The 23339-nt window shown below is 41.1% G+C and overlaps 1 protein-coding gene across 1 annotated transcript in view; it reads right to left on the bottom strand.

Moving 5' to 3' along the window:
* ARHGAP32 (Rho GTPase activating protein 32) overlaps positions 1-23339 on the bottom strand; it is a 246304-nt gene that overhangs the window by 58584 nt on the left and 164381 nt on the right. Inside the window, exons 6-10 of the mRNA XM_054998383.1 lie at positions 20833-20970; positions 16184-16276; positions 13717-13839; positions 12583-12660; positions 2066-2147 (exon numbers count right to left, since the gene is read on the bottom strand). Coding sequence (XP_054854358.1) covers positions 2066-2147; positions 12583-12660; positions 13717-13839; positions 16184-16276; positions 20833-20970 — 514 coding nt within the window. The remainder of the gene's footprint in view (positions 1-2065; positions 2148-12582; positions 12661-13716; positions 13840-16183; positions 16277-20832; positions 20971-23339) is intronic.

Below are 23339 nucleotides of genomic sequence, written 5' to 3'. Positions count from 1 at the left end.
GCCTCCACCATTTTAATAGCAGCATTATATGGCTGCTTGTGATATTAAAAATGTTCAGGCCTCTGGAGTTAAAATGGCTGCTGTATTGCCAACAGAGGACCTCCGTTGCTGAATCCCGCCCGGGAGAACACGTCATGCATGGAATGCCGCACAGGAATGCGGAGTGATTAAGAGGCAATTGGATTTACTATCCTCCCAGCCCTGTAGGTGCCCAGTGCAACAAAGACCTTGCAGAATCATCCCCACTTAACACATTCCTTTCCCTTCTTCCATGATGAGATCTCCTGTCCTTGATTGAGGAGCTAATCAAATGACATTCATAAGTACATACAGTGGTTCCTGGGAAAGTACAGTCCCCATCTAAAATCCATCAATTTAGCTCTGGTGGAATTCACTGACAAACTATTCCTTTTGTGCAGCACTAGAACATGTTTTGCATTTGCTTTCACACACCCCGGCAGCTAACAAACAAGGTACTCAAACCTTTTGTCAAAACCAGGAATTGACCATTGGAGCCTTTGTTCTAATGGCTAGGTGGGCTCTTCCTCCTCAGGGCACATAAAGGTAGAGCCCTGGCCTCATTCAAATAGTGCATGCTTCCTGGCTGCTCCCTTAGGGTCACTTCCCTAAGCCCCTCTCTCTCTCCGTACACGCGTCTGGATCCACAAGCGCTGTTCCCTTGAGGTTTGCCCAAGCCTCTTGCTCTCCTAGCCAAGGATGCTGGCGTTCGAAGCCGCTCTCTTCTCCTGCGGACTGGACCCCCCTCTTCAGGATAGGTAGATATACTTGCTCCCTCTCTCTCTCTATTCCCAATTTCTGACTAAGCTTCCTTAAGAACCTCAAGAACCAGTCTCGTTTGCTATCTTGGGAAAGGACCTGGAAGAAACTGGTGACAGATCCCTGCGGTTACCGGCCTCTTGCATAGCCATTCTCCTTGCTAGCTAATTCTCCCACAAATCATTTTATTGCAAGGAGACCAGTTCCGGTAACACCCTGACTATCGGTCTGTTTTAGCCTTCATTTTAAAATTCTGATTTCTTGACATTATTAAAGAAACAAGATTTTTAAATGTGTTTAAAAATATGTTAAACTCCGAGGTAGTATTGTCAACAAGCCGTTTTAATTCAATGCAGTTTTCAGAAAAGTAGAATGGGAAAGAGATCTTACAGTTCAATCCTAAACAGAGTTACTCCAGTCTAAGCCCACTGAAACCAGTGGGCTTAGACTGGAGTAACTCTGTTTAGGATTGCACAGTTAATTTCTCGTTTCTGTATTAAAGGAAAATCTTGCTGCTCTGCTAAGGTCATACTGAACAGTAGATAAATTCTAATCATTTATATTTTTTCTAGATGCTACAGAATTGCCGAAAAAACCCTAATTTTCAGGTGAAGAAGGAAGCATCTGAGTATGAAATGCAACGCCAAGCATTATCAAAAATTAGATTGAAGAGGAAAATAAAAACTATTGAAACTTGATCACTTTTTCCATCTTCCCACACCAAGAAACTTTAAACGAAACATTGACAGAACAAATACCATCTCGTACCTGATTCTCCTTACACTGGGCTGCGACCTGTCTGAAGGATCGTGAGCAGGACTAAGCAAGATGTTGCCCCCCAAACCAAGCAAAAGCTTTAATGGGCAGTGCTCACTCTCGGCTCTATTGCTAATCTCTGAACAAAAGGTGTAGAATATGAGCGAAAATAAGATTGCTATATAAACAAATAGTGCTTGCTCCTCAGGTGGATAGAAATGGAAATGTACCACCAGAGACCTCAAACATACTAAAAACTGCTTCCAAATACAACTGATCTAGCTACCTTGAGACCCTACTGAGAATTACTCAAAGAATAAGTAAAAACATGTAAATATCACGAATTGTGTACTGAAATGCATTTGTATAGTTGCAAACACAGAAATAGTATTATACAGATAGCTGATACATACGAAACAGATCAAAGGAATTCAAGAATTGGCTGGAAAAAAATGAGAGAGTGTGGAAGGAAGGATCTTAATCAACACTGTGTTGGACTATACACGTTAATTTAAAATGAATATAAACATACCTGGCTTTGGCACAGAATTGGTCACAGACTGAGGAACTTTATCATTAATTAGTTCAACACATTCGCTGGGAAAGAATCCCACCTGTGATAAAGAGAGATGAATAATAGTTAATGCCTACAGCATATATGAGACCATATTTGATCAGAACAGCAAGTGGAGCAATGTTTTGGTAGTTTTTAGTAAGGGGACTACTTGTATAATATCTCAAGTTTTAAATGGCTGGGGGGGGGGGGGGAGTTAGATTTCAAAATATTCTCCTGGGCAGATGATTTATCTGCTTTTAAAATTATCCACTGTGCTTCATAGGTATGATTTGTGATTTGCTAGGATTTGAACTTACACAATTAAGGGACGCTGGACAGATAAGAAAAAGAGAGACTAAACCAAATTATCAGTGCAGTGGAAAGCCAATACAACAGCTTCTTCTAGAATTGAAAATAATGTTCTAAGCCCGTTCATTACTTGTAGATGCTTAAATGCAACTTCTTCCAAACAGATTATCCTAATAGGGGAGCCATAAACAGTAACTTACAGCACAATCCTAACAGAATGACACCCTTCTAAAAAACTATTGACTTCAATGGACTTAGAAGGGTGGAACTCTGTTTGGACTGCATGTTAATCTCCGTATAAAAATACTGACAAATAAGTCTTCATTCTTAGTTTACTATTATATTTGTTTAAAGCGTTTATATCGTCCAACAAGTGACTAAGACAGCTTATAAAAACATTTTTTAAAACTAGGCTACCTAATAAAAATAAGGCAAAATAAAATGCAGCAAAAAGATCAACATATCATTGTCTTCCACCAGCGGATGAAGACTTTTTTTTGTTTAGCCTTCGCTCAACTGTTATTGGCCCTCCTCCCTGGTTGTGTTCTTGTATGTATTTATATTGTATGTTTTACTAAATTATTTAAATATTTTATAAACACTTATATTTCAAATGCTGTTTTGATGTCTTCATGCTTTAATATTGAAATGCTTTAATATTTTGATGTTCGCGGTCTTTGGGACTGTATTTGGGTGAAAAGGTGGCACTGAAATACTTTGAATAAATAAATACGTTCTATGAAACAATGTAAGTCTGGGCACCTTTCTGACTCATGAGGCTGGCCATTCTACCACACAGGAGTCACAACAAAGCAGGCCTCCATACCATGTCACAAACTGCTTTAAGAATTCATCTTGATTTTGGGGAAAAAATGTCTTCTTTTGTGGTATGATTGATTGCTGCTCAAAAAACAGGAGAGCAATGCGTTTGTGAAACAAGGAGCATTATTTTTTAGGACCAAATCATGTTACAGAAGCACTGAGTCAACACAGTGACCATTCTACAACAACAACTGGGGGACCTGCAAGGACTTACAGGGGATGGCATCTCATTTTCCCCTCCCCTACCATGTCCTCTTTTCCTTCCATGCCCCCCATAGTCTCTCCCCCCTTTCCTGCTTCCTTCCTTCCTCCCCACCCACCTTTGCATGCCTCCTATCTTCACCTTTCCCCCTCCCCCACACCCCCTCCCCCACAAGCAGCCTCTCCCCTATGGCAGGGTTGTGTGGTGTTAGCTGAGCTGGGATCAGTTGCGTGGTGGGGAACCTGCAAGAATTTGCAGGGGGTACTTCATTTTCCCCATCCCCCCTTCCATACATTATTACTGCTTTCCCTCCTCCTGGCAGCCCCCATATGCTCACCTTTCACTATGTCCTTTTCTCCTTCCCCACTAAAAACTTACCTTTTATCTCCCCCCCCCCATCTTCATCTATATTTATTGTTTATTCACTTCATGTATATACTGCCCTTCTCCACAATGGGGACTCAGAGCAGCATACATCATTCTCCTTGCTTCCATTTTATCCTCACAAAACTCTGAGAAGTATAAGTTAGGCTGAAAGTGTGTGACTGGATCAAAGTCTCCTAGTGATCTTCCACAGCAGAGTGGTGATTCAAACCTGGGTCTCTTGGATCCTATTCTGAAACTCTAAACACTACACTGCACTGTTGGGGGAGGGGGTGTTGTTGGGCCTAATCCCAATGAATCCTCATTCAAAGGCTAAAACAGCCCTGGATAGAGCTCTGCCCCTTCCCCCTGCCTTTTACTGACAGAAACTAAGACTGGAATATTGTCTAAACTGGTATGGTTGCCTAGTAACAGCCAGTGAGGGCATCCAATTAAAGCTACAGGAACTCCTTTTATCATTTGGGGATTTTTTAATCCCCCAATCTTTTCTTTTTTAAAAAAGATTTCAGATTTTTCTGCAAACCTGGGGCATTTTTCAGGTGTGTAGGAAGATTTGTGTTGTCCATTCATGGCTCCAATCTCTGAATTTAAGTATCTTCAGATCAGAGCCACTTGGCTTTTAGTACATAAGATATGTGATGTACTAGAAATAATCGGCAAGCAGTTGATGTAGCTCCATTTCTGAAGATAAAGGTTTAGGGTAAGATAATTGACTCCATTATGATGCTCTGAGGACCTAAGAGACTTCTTCAAATCCTATTTTTCTTCTCTCACTATAATAAAGATCACACAGATTTATGGATGAAAGCTTTCTCCTCAATTTTATTCTGAAGTAAAGCGCCTGATCCTAATTTCTTAAAAATGACAGAACATGTAGTATTTTCCTCTTTTATGTGATGTCAAGTATACTATTTCATTGAAAGTTGTTCTCTGCAGAGAACAATGGTATACCTAGAGTCGTCAAAATACAAAAGTAATCATTCCTAAAGAATGTTAATCCCTGTAATAATGTAAAAGTGCAAGGCCAAGAGGAAGGAAGAAATGTTGGGTAAGGAGCATGATGAAATCTCATCTGATCTCAATAAAGCAAAGGAACCTATATATAGGATACCAGAGACTACGTTTCTGCAGCAGTATTTTAGCGCCTCCAGGATTCTGGTATTTACTGCCGCCAGCAGCCAGAAATAATTAAAGTCACTTCCGAACTGTAAAGCTATTAATTGCTACTTTAAATCTATCCAGAAGGAAGGATGTTATTTGAGATACGATTTAAAAAAAAAAAAAGAGTTCATGGTTTCTTCAAGAGCAGCACGATTTCATCTTGGCTTTGCTCTCAAGATCCCTCTCTCCAGTTACACTTAAATAGACTAACAGCATTAGTTGCAAAAGCACTTTTGAGGAACCACATCCCTTTACTCATTTTGACTAGATTAATGAAATATATGCCTATGTACTGCATTTTTGTACAAGTAACCTACAGCCAGAAAACTGTTTCTGAGATAGATGGAAACTGAATCCAGCCTGAAACTATGGGTTTTAATTTATGTCCGAGGCCCGACACGCCGGCCTCGGACTCCCCCCACCCCCACCCCCCCGACGACGCAGAGCCCACCTACCGGGCGGGAGAGGCCAAGGACGAGGCCCCACCGGTGGAAGAAGGCCCCAGCGGCTGCGCCGCCGCTGCGCCGCCGCCCGCCGCCGCACCGGAGGAGAGGAGCCCGAGCGGCCACGACAGCGGGCGTACTCGGAAGCGGCGGCCGGCGCGGTCAGCGCTCTGGCGGCGACGGCCCCGTCCGGGCCGCGGGGAAGGCCGCAGCGAGCGGGGCGAGGCCGCGCCGGGCTGCCAAACGCCAGCGCAGGCGCCCTCGGCCGAGCGGGATGGCGGCCGGGGCCAGCAGGGGGGAGGGAGGAGCAAGCCAGCCTGTGATTGGAGGGCGGCCCGGGGAAGGGCCAGATCGCCCCGTCAGGGGCCTAGCCCGCCGTCCATCACAGGGCAGGAGGGAGGAGGGCAAGAGGCATTGGGGGAGAGCGGGGCAGCCCGGCTAGCAGCCCACCAACGGGGTAGAGGGAGGTGGGCCCAATGGGCTGGGATGCAGGTGGCACAGGTGTTGGGATTGATGGTGGGTGGAAGCACTCGGGGGTGAGGGTGGAGCTGGAGTGGGGAAAGTATTTAAGGAGGCTCTGGAGGCAGGCCGAGGAGGAAGGTACTGGAAGAGACATAGCAGGTGCCCGGCATCCTAAGGCGAGCACCCTGCCATTTGTCAGCCGGCTGCCCTGAAGGTTAAGGCGCAGCCAGCCGGGTGGAGCCACGTGCTGACCGGCCCGCCGGTCAGACAAGGGCCGCCCTAGTCTGAGGCCGCCTGTGAAAGAGCCTCCACGCTTCCTTGGGGACCCGCCCAGCCGCTCCAGGCTACCAGCACGGACCCGCCGGGACCGCCCCGCCCAGACCCGCCGCCAGGGGGCGTGCCACAGCCTGACAATTTAGATGTATCAATCCCATCAGCAATCACAGATGTTTAAATGAATGTTTCAACAGGAAGAAGAGCCAGGGATGCTCACTCCAGACTGGAAATCATAATTATGTTACCTTTATGCAAACACAGCAAGGCTGTGATATCGATACATCAAAATGTTTACAGAACAGCTGTTAGCACACAGGTTCCATTTAAAGGTGTCAACAAATTTAAGCATCTCCATTCAGCATGGGACAACATGAGAAAAGAAAGGAATAAGGAGGTAAAGGGGTTCAATTTTTGAAGAAAATTCTAAAGCAGAGATAGACAATAGTAGTTTCTACCCAACGGCAATATTAAGGCTAGAACTACCAAGATAGGATATAAATGTTTCCAAACTTTCCAGCCATTTTCTGTTAGCCCTCTTTCAAGTTCAGATTCCTTATCTTTTTTACAAATATGGGGATTGAGTTTTGTTTGCATATATGTCTGGGAAATAGAGATGGACACAAACCAAAATACGAACCAAAGTTCATGACGAACTGGGCCGGTTCATGGTTCACAAACCAGCGGTTCGTCAGAGCCCATTTCTGATGAACCGCCATGAACTTTAGGCTGGTTTGTTTGGTTCGTTTTTTGGTTCGTCACTGAAGACAGCCTGGTGCCGATCAATCAGTTTCTTAGGCAACATGGGATGGACTCCCTGAAGAACTTCTGCTGGACCAGAAGTGGCCTTCTGTTGGCCCAGAAGTGATGATTTGGATGTGATGTTTTCATGAATCAAACAAACCGGTTTGCGAACAGGGGCAGGTTCATGAAAATTCGTGGTTTGTGAAATGCGACGAACCACGAACTGCACAGTTTGGGTTTTTTTTCGGTTGTGCCCATTTCTACTAGGAAATAATAAAATAATAAAAATGTGCATGATCAAGCTTTGCATGTATATTTTTTCAGGAAAACCTTCATTACTTAGGACATATGCAGTCTGAATGGGTATTGGGCAGCAATAAATACTGAATAAATGTTTTTGACAGCTTGTTTCAAAACACCTTTAGGTTCATATGCATGACTGTTGCTTAAACCAGTACTATTACTGCTAATAAACAGTACCAACATAATAGAGTAGAATAGCACTAATGGCAATTTCCTCTTGCTCCTTTAGGGGACACTTGCAAAATCTTTTCTGCTTCTACAGATGGCAATTATGTGGGCATTTAAAGTGTTATTATCAATGGAATTATGCATCCCAGATGTAAAGATCCTAGCCTTGTTAGTTCAGAATTGTCTCATTTTTTCCAAGCCACAACCAGAACAGTATATTTATTTATAGGCTGAGAAGCAATAAGGCTGTCAGGTGAACAGGAAAAATATGCTCAGAATGAGTGTTTTTCATTCTGCTGTCTGGAAACTAATTTTTCCTCAGAGGATTCAGGTAGACAGCAGCCTCACTGGCCTTGGGATAAAAGTCCTCCACACGTTTTTCTGCTTTGTCAGAGTGCATTTAAAAGAACAGACCTAAAGCTAAGTTTTGTATCCTGTCATATTAAAAAGTTTGGGGCTATTACTTTCCATTAGTTGTCTACATTGCAACCAAGAGGATGCAAAATGATTCGAAGGGACTGTAGCTGTCTCAAAGCCCAATTTCTGAGAAAAACTAGTGAAAGATTTGTGGTTTCCGAGAGGAGCTCACATTTACACTGAGAATCTTGAGGTTGAGGGAAAACCAATATTCACCTCAAGAATACAAGCTTGGCTGTTAACTGTTCTGTGCACTCAAGAGTCAACATAATGTAATATGTAGTAAAAGCTGTGTGTTATCTGTAAATAGTTTTACGCCTTGTTATTGAATCTCCTTATTTCCCCTATCACTGGTAGTGAATAAAAGTTATTTTTTTATCCTGTGTCTTATATCCTGATGTGCTGTGTTAGAAGGTTACTTGGGTTCGGTCTGTCAGTAGAAGGCTGAGGTAGAGACTGGTCGAACTACACAGCACAATACCTCTTCTTAAACAGCACTTAAATCCCCAACCTTCACAACTTGCCAAAATATCCCCCCTAATAGTAAACCAGATACTGCAAATTTATATAAGAGGTACAGGTGGGAGGGAACCAGTTTTGCTTAAAGTGGTCAAGGAATCTAGACTTTTGCCTCGTCTGCTGCGATACTGTACACCACATCCCACCCCCCATCCCCGGTTATCAGACTTTTACTGAGGTGATGTTTCTTAAGAAAAAAATATTACCTGGTTAGGTTCAGAAGTTCTGCACTACTATGCTCTTTCAAATCATTTGCTCCACACTGGAAACATTTTTTAAAATGTTTTTAACACTCATGCGGTTAGACTGTCAGACTAGGATCTAGGAAACACAGGTTCAAATCCACACTTTGCCATGAAAGCTCGCTGTGTGACTTTGGCCAGTCACACATTATCAGCCTTTCCTACCTCACAGGTTAGGGGATATTGTAAACCACTCTTGGTTCCCATTGGGGAGAAAAGTGGAGTACAAATGAAGTAAAAATAAATAATAAAGTTCTATTCATTTTGTCTATTCCTGTCTCAAAATTTTCTCATTCTGAGTTATAAGTTTAGCTGTTGTTTTGCCCATGTTTTCACACTTTTCTTCAAGTACATGGGTCAATGGATGTCATCCCAATGAAAATATAGGAACATCTCAAAACTTGTTGGTGCCATTTGTTTACTGCATATCTGCTCATATAAAAAAGATAAAAGTAAAGGTAGTCCCCTGTGCAAGCACTGAGTCATTACTGACCCATGGGGGGACGTCATATCACTACATTTTCTTGGCAGACGTTTGTTATGGGGCGGTTTGCCATTGCCTTCCCCAGTCATCTACACTTTACCCCCAGGAAACTGGGTACTCATTTTACCGACCTCAGAAGGATGGAAGGCTGAGTCAACCTTGAGACGGCTACCTGAACCTGGCTTCCGCCATGAGTAGGGCTGTGCACAGGTGGGGAGATTCAGTATACCCCCGATTCGGAATACCCCCAAATCCGAAGCAGCAAGCATTTCTGAATGCTTTGGAAAGCTTTGCATGCTGGCCCGGCTTCGGGAATATTGAAGCTAGCTGAATTGGGAAAGCTTCGGGTATCTTTGCCCGAAGCGAAACCCGAATAGCACAACCCTAGTCATGAGCAGAGCTTGGGCTGCAATACTGCAGCTTACCATTCTGCGCCATGGGGTTCCCTCTCTGCTCATATACTAACTACTATACATGCATTCTATGTTATATATGCATTTTATATATAGGGCTGAAAAGTGATTTTTCCATTCCCCAGGTTCCTGCATACAGGAAAGAAAATATGGCATACAAAAATTTGTAGTTTTCTAACAAAAACTAAGAAAGAAGGATATAATTCTTACTCTCAATCAACAGAAAAATTAAAAAATAGTAAATTTGGGGAAATACTGTAATATATTATGACAAGCTTAGATTATATCTAAATCTGTCCACAATAAATATCATGTATGTCATGCAATTTCCATTTCTTCTTAATTTTGGTTTCTGTCTTGCTCAGGCTTGTTATACCAAGTCTGTCCTATTTTAAGGTCTTTCCTCCTTCATGACCCTTCTAATTTCCCTTTCTGATGGTCCTTGGGGCTGCTTGTCACCTCTGATCATTTCTGCTTGTTTGCTTTTGAAGGCCTTAATCTCTGCCACTGCATATATCATACTTTCCCCCAAAGCATTAACCCTATCTTATATTCACACAGTATGTATTTTAATTTTCTTGCTATAAAAGTGAAAGCACTAGAACAGTGTAATTTTTAAAGCTTATTTCAAATTAATGTGATGTATGTGAAACACAGAAATGGAAACGAAAACAGAGAAACAGCCATAAGAACAACACTGACGTTAGCTCTGTCAAATTTCAACTTCCAAGTACAGTTATATTTAATGTTGGCAGGTCCCCCCTGGCAACTGGCAGGAGACTTACCCACTGCTGGGGAGGGGGCTCATTGTCAATGTCATGACATCACCGGCGATGCACTGATGTCACTCTCAATCATCGGGAAGTGATGTCAGCGCATCACTGACATTGCGTCAGTTTTTCTCAAAACCTCTATAATTTTATCATAGAGTTTTGGGAAAATGCCAGAACATCCCTTGCTTTAACCCGGAAATGGTCCCAGAGCACCAAGACTTTTCCTGCCCTTTTCCTCTTCCCAATTTCTCCTGCAGATGCCTCAGGCAATGGTGGGAAATTGAGGGAATTGGCAGGAAACTTCTCTCCATAAGCAGGAATGTGGGAGCCGTAATTATATTGTTGGGATTAAGCACAGGCTTGTTTCCTACAGTCTTTCTTCTAGTTTGCTTTTTTAGCTTCCTTTTCAGGTACCAGCTTTTCTCCGTTTGGAGGCCCTGGGTTAACTTGATCAAGAATTACCAGGCCCAGAAGATTAACTTGCCCCGATCCCTTGGATGGTCCTGCTTTGAACAGGAAAATAAATTCTCTCCATGGCTAACCTGTTAAACTAGCAATTAATCCAAAAACAACCAAGAGCAAAACCAAATCAACTACAACCTGACTACAATTTGGTCGGTAGAGCAGTCAACTTGACAACGGAATAGGGGAAGAACTAGATGAAGAGATTATAGACAAATTTGGCCTGAAGAGATATACGACACTTGAAACGAGTGATTTTCCAGCCGGCTAAACTCGTAGCCTGCCTGCAACCTAAAATGGATGCCATAGCCTAAAAACGATATTTTGGATTTTGACACCTAGTGCAAGCTGCCCGTTCTTTGGCGCCCCAGCAGGAGTGTTCCTTCCATGGTCGTGTTAAATTTTCTGAAAATGGTTGTACTGCCACGCATGTCGGGCATTCTCTCCCAATAAGAACGTTTCTTTCAGCCCACTAGTCAAGTACGGGGCCAGACGCCGGGAGACACCGCCCGTTTAAAATTGCTTCAAGGCTGCTTTCTAGTGCACTCAAGTGGAAGAAACACGCCATAAATATAATCAACGGACTTTGCTCAGCACTATATTTTTCCGGTACTTTTCCAGCACCTTTTCTTTGGACTGTTTGGAACACTTGTAATATCAGTTTATTGATGTCCTTGTAATTGTATGCAATTAGGCATCTTCTTGTCTGATAAGGGACGGGGGGGGGGGGGGTTAACCCCATAGATATCCGTTGAAAGGTGATAGATATTTGATAAAAATTGGACGAATAAACTTGGTAAAATTGAAAAATTGAAAAAAAGTATAATTTTTTTTTGAGATTTCCTTGGCTTCAAAGCCCCTTTGGTTATTCAAAACCAAATCGAAACAAAAACACCACACAGATGAGATCATTTTCCTATTCTCACATGGCCACAGCAATAGGAAAGGGCTGTAGTCATATAAAGCATAATTAAAGATGCCAAAATCTACAGCAAGGAGACTCCCACACATTTAATAATTGCATCTAGCATTTTTTCCACCATCTTCCCAATGCAGGGGTAACAGAAAATGTGTGTTTATAACTTCTTTTTTCTATGCAACTGTTAAAATTGAGGGAGCCCTGCCCTGAAGAAAGTGAGTAATCTTGATTCCCAGATCTAGTCTTTTGACTGCTTTGTTCCATCCAATCCAAATGGTTACATGAACTCACATGCAAGAATTATGTCAATATTCTTCTGCGCAGGCTGACATTTCAGTTCTGGTTCTCTTTAAACATTATTTATATTCTGCCTTTCTCTGAGACTCAAGGCAGATTACACGGTGTAAGTTAATATGAACACCAGCTGGGATATTCAATAAACAATACAATAGGATATACATTGCAGAAATTAGAAAAGTAGCATAAATTTAAATACAGAAACATAAATTTGAATACAGAAATACAGAGATGAAACATTGCTGAAAACAAACCTAAGTGATTGGAACATGAAAGAATGCAGAAACTACCCAGTAAGAGCATATCTAAATCAATAGATAGTATAGTACTACAATCTACATTCCCTGTTTTTTCCAAAGCATCTCTCTGAACCATATTGTTATAGCACAGCCCTATTGTCTGTGTAAAAAAGCCCTCCTATTAATGACACATTTGCATTCCCCAGTGCCAGAGGAAGAGTGCCCATCGGGGTCACCATTTTCACTATGTAGCCTTTGAAGAATTAAATGGCACTGCATGGTTCTTCACACACCTTTCGTGTCTTAATGTTTTCATGTTTAAATGTTTAAATCTTCTCAGAATTATGGAAACAATGCATTATGAATATACCAGAAAAAAGTCTATTAACATCAGCTACAATTCTGCAAGTATGTAACTGTTTCTGCAATGCTAACTTAATCTAATACCAGGGCATACCTGAAATCCATGTTTTCCCCTCCACCAGGTAGTCAATTCCTTTGGAGGCATGTCGATAACGGATACAATATCTCCCACCTGGAAATGAATAACATAAATCTTTTTCTCAGTATTGTTAGAAAAACTCATCTCTAGATGAAACACATTCTACAGCACTGCAAAAAGCAGTCACAATATCCTTCTGCAATCAGCACTCCTGAAATCTACCACTCGCAGTCCTTGCATTATAAATTCTATACAATGTGCATTTTAAATAGATGAATAAAGATTATTTATTCAAAAATAGCTAAAGGGTCAAAAGCTTTTCTAAATAAAAAGCGGAATGTAATATTCAGCTAAGTAAACCCCAGAAGCATGTAAACCTTTGGGAGGCTGGTCTTGAACAAATTAACTACTTTTTATCTGGGTCTCATTATCTTGCATTAGCCTCTGCCCCTACATACCCTTTTCTTCCTCAGAATACAGCAAGGAAATGTGATGTTACATCAGCAGGAGAGAAAGATGAAAGAAGAAGTTTAAAAACTCCTTTGAGACCATTTTATGTTATGTTTATATATATATATATATATATAAAATGAAAGTCAAGAATTTCAAGAATTTAATAGGAATTTGTGGGCCATTAACAGCACTTTACAGGGGGATGTATCTTGATCATGAGCCATATGGTAACCACACAGGAGCTGGGAATTTGTCAACTAAGCAGGGACAATAATTCACTCAAAAGCTAGCATATGTTAAATGCCCAGGAGTCTTTTTTAAAATAAGATTAGAAAAGACACTATGATTTAGTTATTGCAACTGGACCTTAAAAATCAGCCGTTGGGATTTTTGTCCAAGCTTTTAAGTTGCTATCTCATGATAAATACTCTAGGGTTCCATTTAACTATCTATACAACAAACTGAATTAACAAAAAGTTTTGCTAAGACTTGGGGTTGATACAACTTGTGAGATTTGTGGGTTTAATATATTAAAAGGTCACTCACACAATGTTTTCTTGATTAACTAAGCTAATGTGTTCACCCACATTTCCAGATATTCAAAATGCCCCAAATCCACATTTAAAATTTGCACACATAGCATTAGATATTTTTCCTTATTCATTTGACAAAAAAAATATTCTTTCAATTATTTACCTCAAAGGATAACTCATCAGCTGCCTGTGCAATGTATCTTTTAATGACATGGGCAGCTGCTATAGCCGGGACATTAATGGATGATTCTTCGTGGACTAGCAGGTGATTCCCCTTGTTATCAATCTGTAATAAAAGATATAGTAGATTGTGAGGCAACTGAGGACAGGCAGCTCAATCTTTTTGTTTTATTGGTTTTGTACATAGGAAGGATTTCATGAAAATTCGCAGAGATGGCAGAATTTGGAGGGTTCTCTAAAATGGAGGGGGAATGAAAAAGTCTTATGTAGGCACTGTATACCTGAGAATGAGAAGATACAACACTAATCTCTAAATAATATTTCTGTTTGCAGTAGCAACCATGCCTGTTGTGTTAAAAAATACAACAGGCTCTATAAAACTGATTCGGTGGGCCCCCTCCCGGCGGCAAGCAGCGCTCCTCAGCAGCCTGGAGGCCAGAGCAGGAGGGTGCTGAGGGGAGGCACGGGGAGGAGTGCTTAGACTGACAATTCAGCAGGCCCCTCCCAACGGCAAGTGGACACTTTGCAGCAACCTTGAGGCCAGATTCATCAGCAATGCGCCTGCGCAAGTTTTAAAAAGAAGTGAGTTGTCACCAATACGGCTTGCCTTTCATATAGTAGGATAATGTAACATTTCTGTTTTGGTGATTCTTCCAGGGTCAGGGAGCTACCAAACAGTTTGCCACTGATTTAACTCTGTTATATCTTGCAGGCAAATATGATTAGCTACGTATACTACATAGGAATTGGATGCTTATACTGCTGCAAACTAACACGGCAAACTGACTCCACACCAAAAAGAGATGTTTACATTTACTAGCAAAGGAATGTTTTGGTTGCCTCCCCGCTAATTGCATCTTGTCCCCTTCTGATATATGTCCTCTTCTCTCCCCTCTCCCTCCTCCTCTTCTGTATTTGACCAGTTTGTATCATGCATCTGACGAAGAGAGCTTGATTCTCGAAAGCTTATGCTACAATAAAATTGGTTAGTCTTAAAGGTGCTACTGGACTCTTTTTGATTTTGTAACAAGAAGACTATTTGGAGGGAGAAAAATTCTTCAGCCCGTATTCTCATTTGGCTTTGTATCAATGTGATACTATTATGTTGCCTATGTTATTCCTGGTTAGCTAAGATCAGTTCAAGAAAAGCTTTTTTTTTTTTTTTGAATGGCACCAGAGTTGTAAACTGGAGAATGAAACAGCTTTGAATATATCACCTGAGGCACGCAAAATAAACAACCTCAGAATCTGTCCTCCCTCCTTAAACATTTTATAGATAAAAATTCATTAGAAGATTAGAGTCTCTCTACACAATACTTTTGACACATGTTCTTAATGTGTCAAGAGACGCAATGTTAGCTAGGAAATGTAGTTTTGAATGACAGAGCCGGCAGAGATTGCTCCAGAAGGAATGGATTCTCTCACAGCCCTCCCTGTCTCTGGTGTCTCCCCTTCCAGAGCCTTTGCCCTGCTGAAGTTCGGTTACTTCAAAGTTTTAAGCAGCAAGGACGGCACGGTAAAAGCTCCGGAAGGAGAGACAGCCCAGCACACCAGAGGTGGCAGAGGGCTGTGAGAGAATCCGTCCCCTCTGGAGTGATCTCCACAAGGACTGTCTTTCAAAACTACACTTCCCGGATAACATTGCGTCTCCCGACATTTGACAGATATGTGCCCCGGTGTCTCAAGTAGAGAGATTCTTAGTGAAATAGCCCTCAAGTATTGCAGAAGGAGGACATACATGGAACTGTGCCAACAGCAGCATCTGATAAAAGTAGATATTTGCTATTAGAGGTAGCTGTTATTATTACAAAGAGGGAGAGACAAGAAGAAATATAATCAAGAGCAAATTGTGTGGCTTAAGAAAGCAATACTACCTCACTAACTAAGTGCAGAAAAACGGGTATGAATTCTGAAAGCTTTTCTAAAACCCACTTTTCTGAGAAATACCTACATTATTTACAACAGTGCCCAAAGTGTAAATTCTTAGAAATACTGATATCGTGCAAAAGTAGACTAAATACCTCGAGGAGAATTCTATAGCTTCACTCCACTGGTACCAGTGTGTGCCTCTACTGAGGCGTTTTTCAATGCTATAAAATGCTCTTGGAGTGTGCTGCATCATCAGAACACACCTTACACTGGAGTAATGCACAGCAGAGCAATAGTACACATCTATTAGCAGAGCAATAGTACACATAGTCTACATCTTAGACTTCATGAACTATTTCAAGGAAGAGAATAAATGTAACTTATTTATTCCTCCTCTCTCTCTTTTTCTAGCACAGTCTTTTGCAACAACACTAGAAGGGAATAAGCTAGTATCAGCATCAATGTTTGATTTAATGCTTGTTTTGCACTTGTGACTTGCAAAGCTGCCATGGTGGGCTGCCTTAGCAAACAATAAAGAAGAAGCTCAGGAGCAAAGCACACTGCTGCATAATCGACAGTACCTCCATCCATGTGAGGGCAGGACCACAGTTTATCTTGTTGCCGGCAATGGCGGAAAGTCGTGACAGGTAAGCCATCAGCATCTGGGTCACAAGCTGCAAAGGGCAAGGAAAGACCGGTATAATTCTGCTGATGCAGAAGACCTAACCTTCAAGATGAGGTAGTGGGAGACAATAATTTGCTGTAGAAAGCATAAAAATACTTCTGCGCTCCACCGACTTTGGGAACCAGATAAATGAGCCATTAGTGTTAGGTCTTAGCATTTTTTTTACAGTTATCTTATATGGAAGGTGTTTTATTTTTCTGTGAATGCATTTTTGCTAAACACTTTAAATCCTGATGTCTCCAGTCTGTCAAGACTTACAATAGCTGTAGCCCTGATAGTGATTTCCCATAGGCAAGTACAGCACATTTCAGTGGTGCTTATGGCAAGGTTCAGGATGATTTACTTTTTCTTCCATACGAGTATCTGCTAACGGTTAAGCAAGACAGGAGGCTTCTGTTGTCCCTCATCTAGAAAGCACATTTGAAATGTGACATGTCAGATAGCTAGCTATATCTATAGATTGGGGGGGGGGTCCCTTCAAAGGGAATGGTATAGAACTGTCCCTTCAGTGGCTTTAAAGCAAAATTAACAAAGATCTGGGGATATCTAAGACTGTGGTCAAGCTCCCACTGAAGCATGTGTTGGCTGTACCACTTCAAACTGCTCCTGTGAATTTTTGGGAGGATTACTGCCCCCATGCACCCTAAGATCTTCAGGCCTTTTGGAGTTAGAGGTATGGATGCATCCATCTTTTAATATTAAAGGCAAAGTTCCTAAATTAAGATACTTTCAAGAGAAAGCAGCTTGGCTGACTGATAGCTTCAGGGGAACATCAACCAAAGCTCTTTTGAGAGCCCTCCAGTGCTCCCTTGTCCCTAAGTATGTATGTATGTATTTTTGTATGTATGTATTATTGTATTTGATTTTTAGCCCACTCTCCCCGCGAACGGGCTCAGTGCGGGGTACAATAAAATGCTCAATGAGCATTTAAAAAATATATATACATATATAAATAGGTTTTAAAATGCAGAAAACATAAATACCTAAAACAGCATATCAGATGGCGGCCCCCTCCAATTTCCCCAATCCGAACATAAACAAACCAAGAGGAGTGGGTGGGGACCATAGTTTGATAATATTCTGGTGACAGCACTTACAGGGGGCAGATGACTTTGTCGTCCCCCTGGTGGGAGACCGGTAGGGAGGCACCTAAGCAATCAGGAAGTCAAAGACAGGCCTCAACCATATGCCTGGTGGAACAACTCTGTCTTACAGGCCTGCCAAAAGGACATAAGGTCTTGGCGGGCCCAGGTGTCTTCCGACAGAGTTCCACCAGGTTGGGGCCAGGACTGAAAAAGCCCTGGCCCTGGTCGAGGCCAGCTGGGCCTTCCTGGGGCCAGGAACCACCAGCAAGTTTTTGTTTGCTGATCTTAATGCTCTCCGGGGTACATATGGGGAGATACCTAAATTTACCTAAATTTACTAGATAATAACTAAAGTTTTCAGGATTTTCTTCACTGGAAATTCAATCAAGTGTCCAGGAAAGGCCATTATCCCATCTCCTGGCTGTTGTAAATAGGTATGAGCACACCTATTACCTGCATCTGGACCCACTTCTCCCTCTTATTATATCACTTAGGTACATCGTTACTAGATCCTCCTTCCAATAGACGGTTTGAACTGTCCTATGACAGCTTGGATTCTGAACCTTTCACCAAGTATCCTAAAGTTTCACCAATCATAGTGCAATCCAAATTTCAGCAATGGGCAGATGGATCCTGAAGTTCTGACTCAATTCTACCATGGATTGTCATTCTGCATCAAATTCAGTCAACAGCAATGCTTCCCGTGTTTGCACCCAGGTAATTCCAAATACATAAGAAGGGCATACCAAGTACTCCATTTTTGATAGGCAGTTCTGCTTACAAACTTTCTTCTATCACTGCTAACACTGAAATCACTAGATTTGCTCATCAAAACAGGCAAAGTAAGCTTTTTCTTCTCCCGTTCTGCTTCCTTTCCCAGCCTTGGCCATTCTTGCCTTCCTATTTGCTTCCATTTCTTAGATTTTCCTTTTTCTGTTCATGGCTGGTTGCCTTACAGCTAGTTGGTTTTGCCATGGCACCCCTCCCTAGCTAGGGCCTCCTCCTAAAAATTCTTCCCAATTCATCCCACCATACTTTCCAGTCCCTTTGGGGCAGGCCCATACCTCTTTCTGCCCTCTGGGTTGCTCTTCTCTGGATTGGCTACATGGCAGGAACACAATTTGAGTTAAAAGTAAATAACTGAACATGAGGTTTCTGTAAATGTGATCCCCCCCCCTTTTTTTGGGATTCAAGTCTCCCCATCTTATAATGCTGCCATTCTGTTTCTTCCCTTTGCTATTCTTTACCTTGGTTCAGTCAATAAAATTACTTTCTGGTTAAGTATCACCTTCTTTTCTCTCCCTGGGAGACTTATATGCCAGACTAGGAACTGTGTGTATACAACAGACTCAAACAATTCATTGCCCCAGAATCCATGCTCTGGATTTACACATATAGATGATGCTGTTCATGGGCCTGCCCTGACACAAAGACCGATTTGGGTCATAGGATGGAGAAACGATCAGACATGTATGCCCCCGTCTCCGCAGTTAGAGTGCCACAATTTGGCCGCAAGTTACTTTTTCAATGGAAACTGAACCATGGAAACAGTATGTAAAAATTACTCTCTGTAAATAAACTCTATAAAAAAGGTGCAAATGTTCTCAAGAAGAATTTTGTCTTATGAATCAAACTTATACAGAGTCAGATTGTTGCTCCATCTAGCCCAGTATTGCATGCTCTGATTGGCAGCAGCTCTCCAATTCTCAAGCAGAGGCCTCCCCTATCACCAGGTACCTGAGATTCTTTACCTGAAGATGCCAAACACAAACAGTGCAATCCTAAGCAGAGTTACTCCAGTCTAAGGCCATTGATTTCAATGAGCTTAGACTGGAGTAACTCTGCTTAGGATTGCGCTGTAAATATGGAACCAAAGCTTGTGATCTACTGAGTTATGAGCTTTCCCCGAGTAATTATTCAGTAAAGTAAAACTGCTCATGAAACTATGTAGATATGAAGATGTAGTTGGTGAAGACTTTTTCCTTGTTCCCCCCTTATTGTAATTTCAGTGTGACTGTATTGTTAAGATGAGAATTTTGACAAAATGAATACATAATGCTGAACTCATTCAGCTATCTGAAAGGGGCTGAATCTATTAAGGGCAAATATAAGAAGGCGCTATTGTGATGTAGGAAGGGTGGGCTCATATACCATCTGCTTCTTCTATGTGTAAACAGAGGAAAACTGTTTACATTTCAAGTGGTCACGAACAAAGTTGACTGGCAGGCCCTTTGGGCAGTCATTAACCACCTCCCTCCATTGTTGGAGAATTTTTTCAAGCTGAAAAAAGAGGTTTAGATTTTTGTGTCCTTTAAAAAAAAAATCCTTATAAATACAATCAAATGATCAGGTAGACATCGAAAATGCTAGGGAGGAAAGTGGCCTATCTGAAGCATATTAGGGAGGGAGGCAGAGGAAGAGCAGACCAGCATTAAGACAACTGACTGTGCATAGGTTGAGGATCAAAAACAGAATGAAGCGCAGTTCACCCAACAGCAGAAAAATCCATACCTGCATAAACTGCAGGGTATCTCTCTCATCTAGTGAGAGAAAGGAAGTTTTTGTGCCAATGTTATTACAATGGAGCATGTACAGAATACCAGTAATGCCCCAAGCTAAAGTGAAATTGTAGACAATTCACATACATTCTTGTACATGTTCAATTGCCATTATAATACAAATAACCTTGAATGAGAAGGAGCCCACATGAACATAATCCTAGGAATGGGAGTAAAATCCCAACAATACTGTATGTTGCAGAGACATCCAAACATTTTGAGCTATGCTGCTTTTCAGAGGACATTTCCTTGCTAGAAAATGAATCAGATATATAACTGCTTTCTTGTACAGTTTCTTAAATATTCTATTACTATAATTATGTAAATAATTGTGTTATAATGTTATATGCTGTAGACATATTTGCTTCTTCCAAGGAGAGGCTTTGAATATGTAAACTACTTATATTGTAAACTGAGAACGTGCATGGGATTTGCAATTGATTTTTTTTTTAAAGGAAATTTGCTTTGCTTAAATTAAAGAGCCAGATCACAGGTAGAATAAGCAAGGCACCATATAATTTAAGCTACACACCAGTTTTTTTTTTAATTTAGTTATTAAGCTGAGACATTATGTTTGCCTTAACAAAATCAGATATTTTCAATGTCTTGCTATTTTCTGTGCCTAACAGCAATGTCTGTCTAACACATCACAGTCCTTTTATTACTCATCTCCTGATAGCAAACTGTTATGGAAACACCCGACACATTGAAAACAATGGACTACACAGCTGACTCCTCCTATCCTCTTACCACTCTTCATTTAACAGATCTGCACATTTGAATAATTCAGCTGTAATGCATTATCTCCATGACTTCAAGTACAGATTCCCCTTCTCGCTACAACTCCTGCCTGCTCACAGGGAGCCAGATTCGTTCAAGTGATGATAAACTTCATATTTTACCTCTGGGCTGTCTTTCAAGGCATCAGAACGAGGCAGCTCTGAGAGCTGGGAGAAGCGCCGGTCATAAATACACAGGTGAAGATGCTTATCAAGTACTCTGAAATCTTCATAACTCCGCTTCACAATCCAGCTCTTGCCCTGTAGAGAAAAATGGAGGGGGGAGCATTAGACTGCCATTTTCTAATAAGTCATGCAAGTCTGATCAGGAGCATAAAACAGCAATTGTAGCAAAAAGACAGATCAGACACTGCTGCAATTCTCCTAAGCACATCTCTTGCAAGTTTAAACTGAGGGTCTCACTCTTAACTTTTCAGATGATTTGGAAAATGGCCATATTATCACATTAGTGTGCTTTATTTATGGAACCATTTCACACATTTCAGCATTCAACAAATGAAGGTGCCTTAGACCAAACCAGAAAGGCAGAATCCTTTTCAAAGTTCCAGGCATAAACCTTTTCCAGTTTTTTAATCCAAGATTCTTTGAACAGGATATGCTATGGATTGCACATGGCCGACCACTATGTTCTAGCCTCTGCCCATAAGGACACTACCCTCTTTTCCTCAGTTGTATGGGCTTGCTTGGGATTGTTCTCCACCATTAAATCAGACTCAGTTGCTTTCTTAATATTAAGCAGAGATGCTGCTGAAATTCATGTCCCCTATGATTGGATTATGTACAAAGGTGAGCATGAGACAAACATGCATGTACACATTATCAAGATTTAAGACACAATCTGAGCTGGAGAGGAATTGTTTGTTCCCTTCCAGCTCCTCATCTCCCCCCTCACAGCCACATTTTAGTCTAGTTGAAATATTTAAACAGTTTTCAGAAGCAGCCCCATGTACAGACCATATGCAGTAGTCTAACCTGAAGGTGATCAGCATGAACAGAAGTTAAATAGCACAGAGGGGAAAAAATGGAACTTTTCAGGACACGTATATGCCCCATTTTATATTTCTGACTGTGCTTTGCCAATTTCAGCTAGAAACAAGTGTAGCGAAGCAAACATTTCCCCCTGATTGAGAATCCTGTTCTAAAATTATTAAGCTATTTTATCATATGTTACTGAACTCAGTACGGGTAACACACATTGTGCAACAGAGAGATTTTTTTTCATTTCCAATGTCTTATTACTCTATTTTTAGCTGTTTTTAATGCACTTTTAAATCCATGTTCTATTTGCCAAGAATTCCTCACCATATCTTTAGTATCAGTTAATACTAAGTGGACAAGAAGAAGCTGTAAATCCAGACCTATAACCTCTTCTACAGCAAAAGTAGGTTTCCTGCTAATTTACACATTGGTTTCAGACCTCTCAGCTGTGAAACACAGCACTGAATCCACAATTGCCTCTTTCGTCCAACAACGGGACTTTTAAAAAATCAGTCCTAAAAGAAAAGGAGCATGAACAGTTTTATAACTTTGCATTTACCTGTAGCTTTACCTTGAAAGATGCCCTCCCAAAATGGTATACACAAAAAATTATTACTGGACATGTATGGAAATGTAAGATGACCTCCTGATTCTCTCTCTCTCTCTCTCTCTCTCTCTCTCTCTCTCTCTCTCATGTCATACCTATAAATAAAAAAACCCTAGCCTTGCATTTGAGTACCTAAAGTATATGACATGTCAGCTGCGGGGAACTGAATGCATGACTTCCTCCTTTCCTGGTCTTTTTTACAGATGAAATTACAAAAAGTCCTTCTGGCATAACATGACATTCCTGACATTTTAATGATGACAAAGAGACAGGATATGAGATACAGGATCGATCACTCACTCCTTTCTCCCAACTCTGAGTCTATACTTCAGCATTCTTTACCCACACCTGCACTTCACAGCCAGTTTTAATTACTACTGTTACCTAAGTTTAGCCATGGTTAGCTCAACCATACTTTCCTCTAATCACTTCAAATAAATGTATAGAATGAGATAATGAGTAGCTCTTGAAAAATCATTAAGCAAAAGATATAGTAACAATAGAGGTATCTCCAGTTCATTATCTGCTTTTCCTATTGCCAAGTTATAGGCTGTGTTTCTGATTTTGTATTTGAAAGTGTGTGCACATCATACACGGGACAAAAACTTTACACAGAATGTTTGGTACTTCTTTTGGTTGTATCCCAATCACAACATGATTTGGCATAACATTAAATGGGCATCTATTGGTGAACATGTGTGTAGGCCTTTAATTTCACACAAGCTTTTAAGCAAGTGTTCAACAATAACTGAGGTGAGATTTGAACACATGCTGAGATTGAAGCTTATTTGTTTTTCTGATGCTCTGACTTATTAGTAACTGGAAATTCTCAATGTGCTCAATGTGCCTTCGCTTAGGATTGAATACCCAGTCTAATGACAGGGCACTGTACGGCATTACTGCTAAAACACACACACACAAAAATTAATATTAAAGATGATTATTGTGCTGACCATTTAAATAGCCACTGAACTCAAGATCTGATTCTTCCATTAGTGGACATAAGGTATTTAAGATCTTATGA

The sequence above is a fragment of the Eublepharis macularius genome, chromosome 14, assembly GCF_028583425.1.
Source record: "Eublepharis macularius isolate TG4126 chromosome 14, MPM_Emac_v1.0, whole genome shotgun sequence".
Taxonomy (NCBI): domain Eukaryota; kingdom Metazoa; phylum Chordata; class Lepidosauria; order Squamata; family Eublepharidae; genus Eublepharis; species Eublepharis macularius.
The sequence above is the reverse complement of the archived record's forward strand: the minus strand, read 5'-3'. Positions and strand labels throughout refer to the sequence as shown.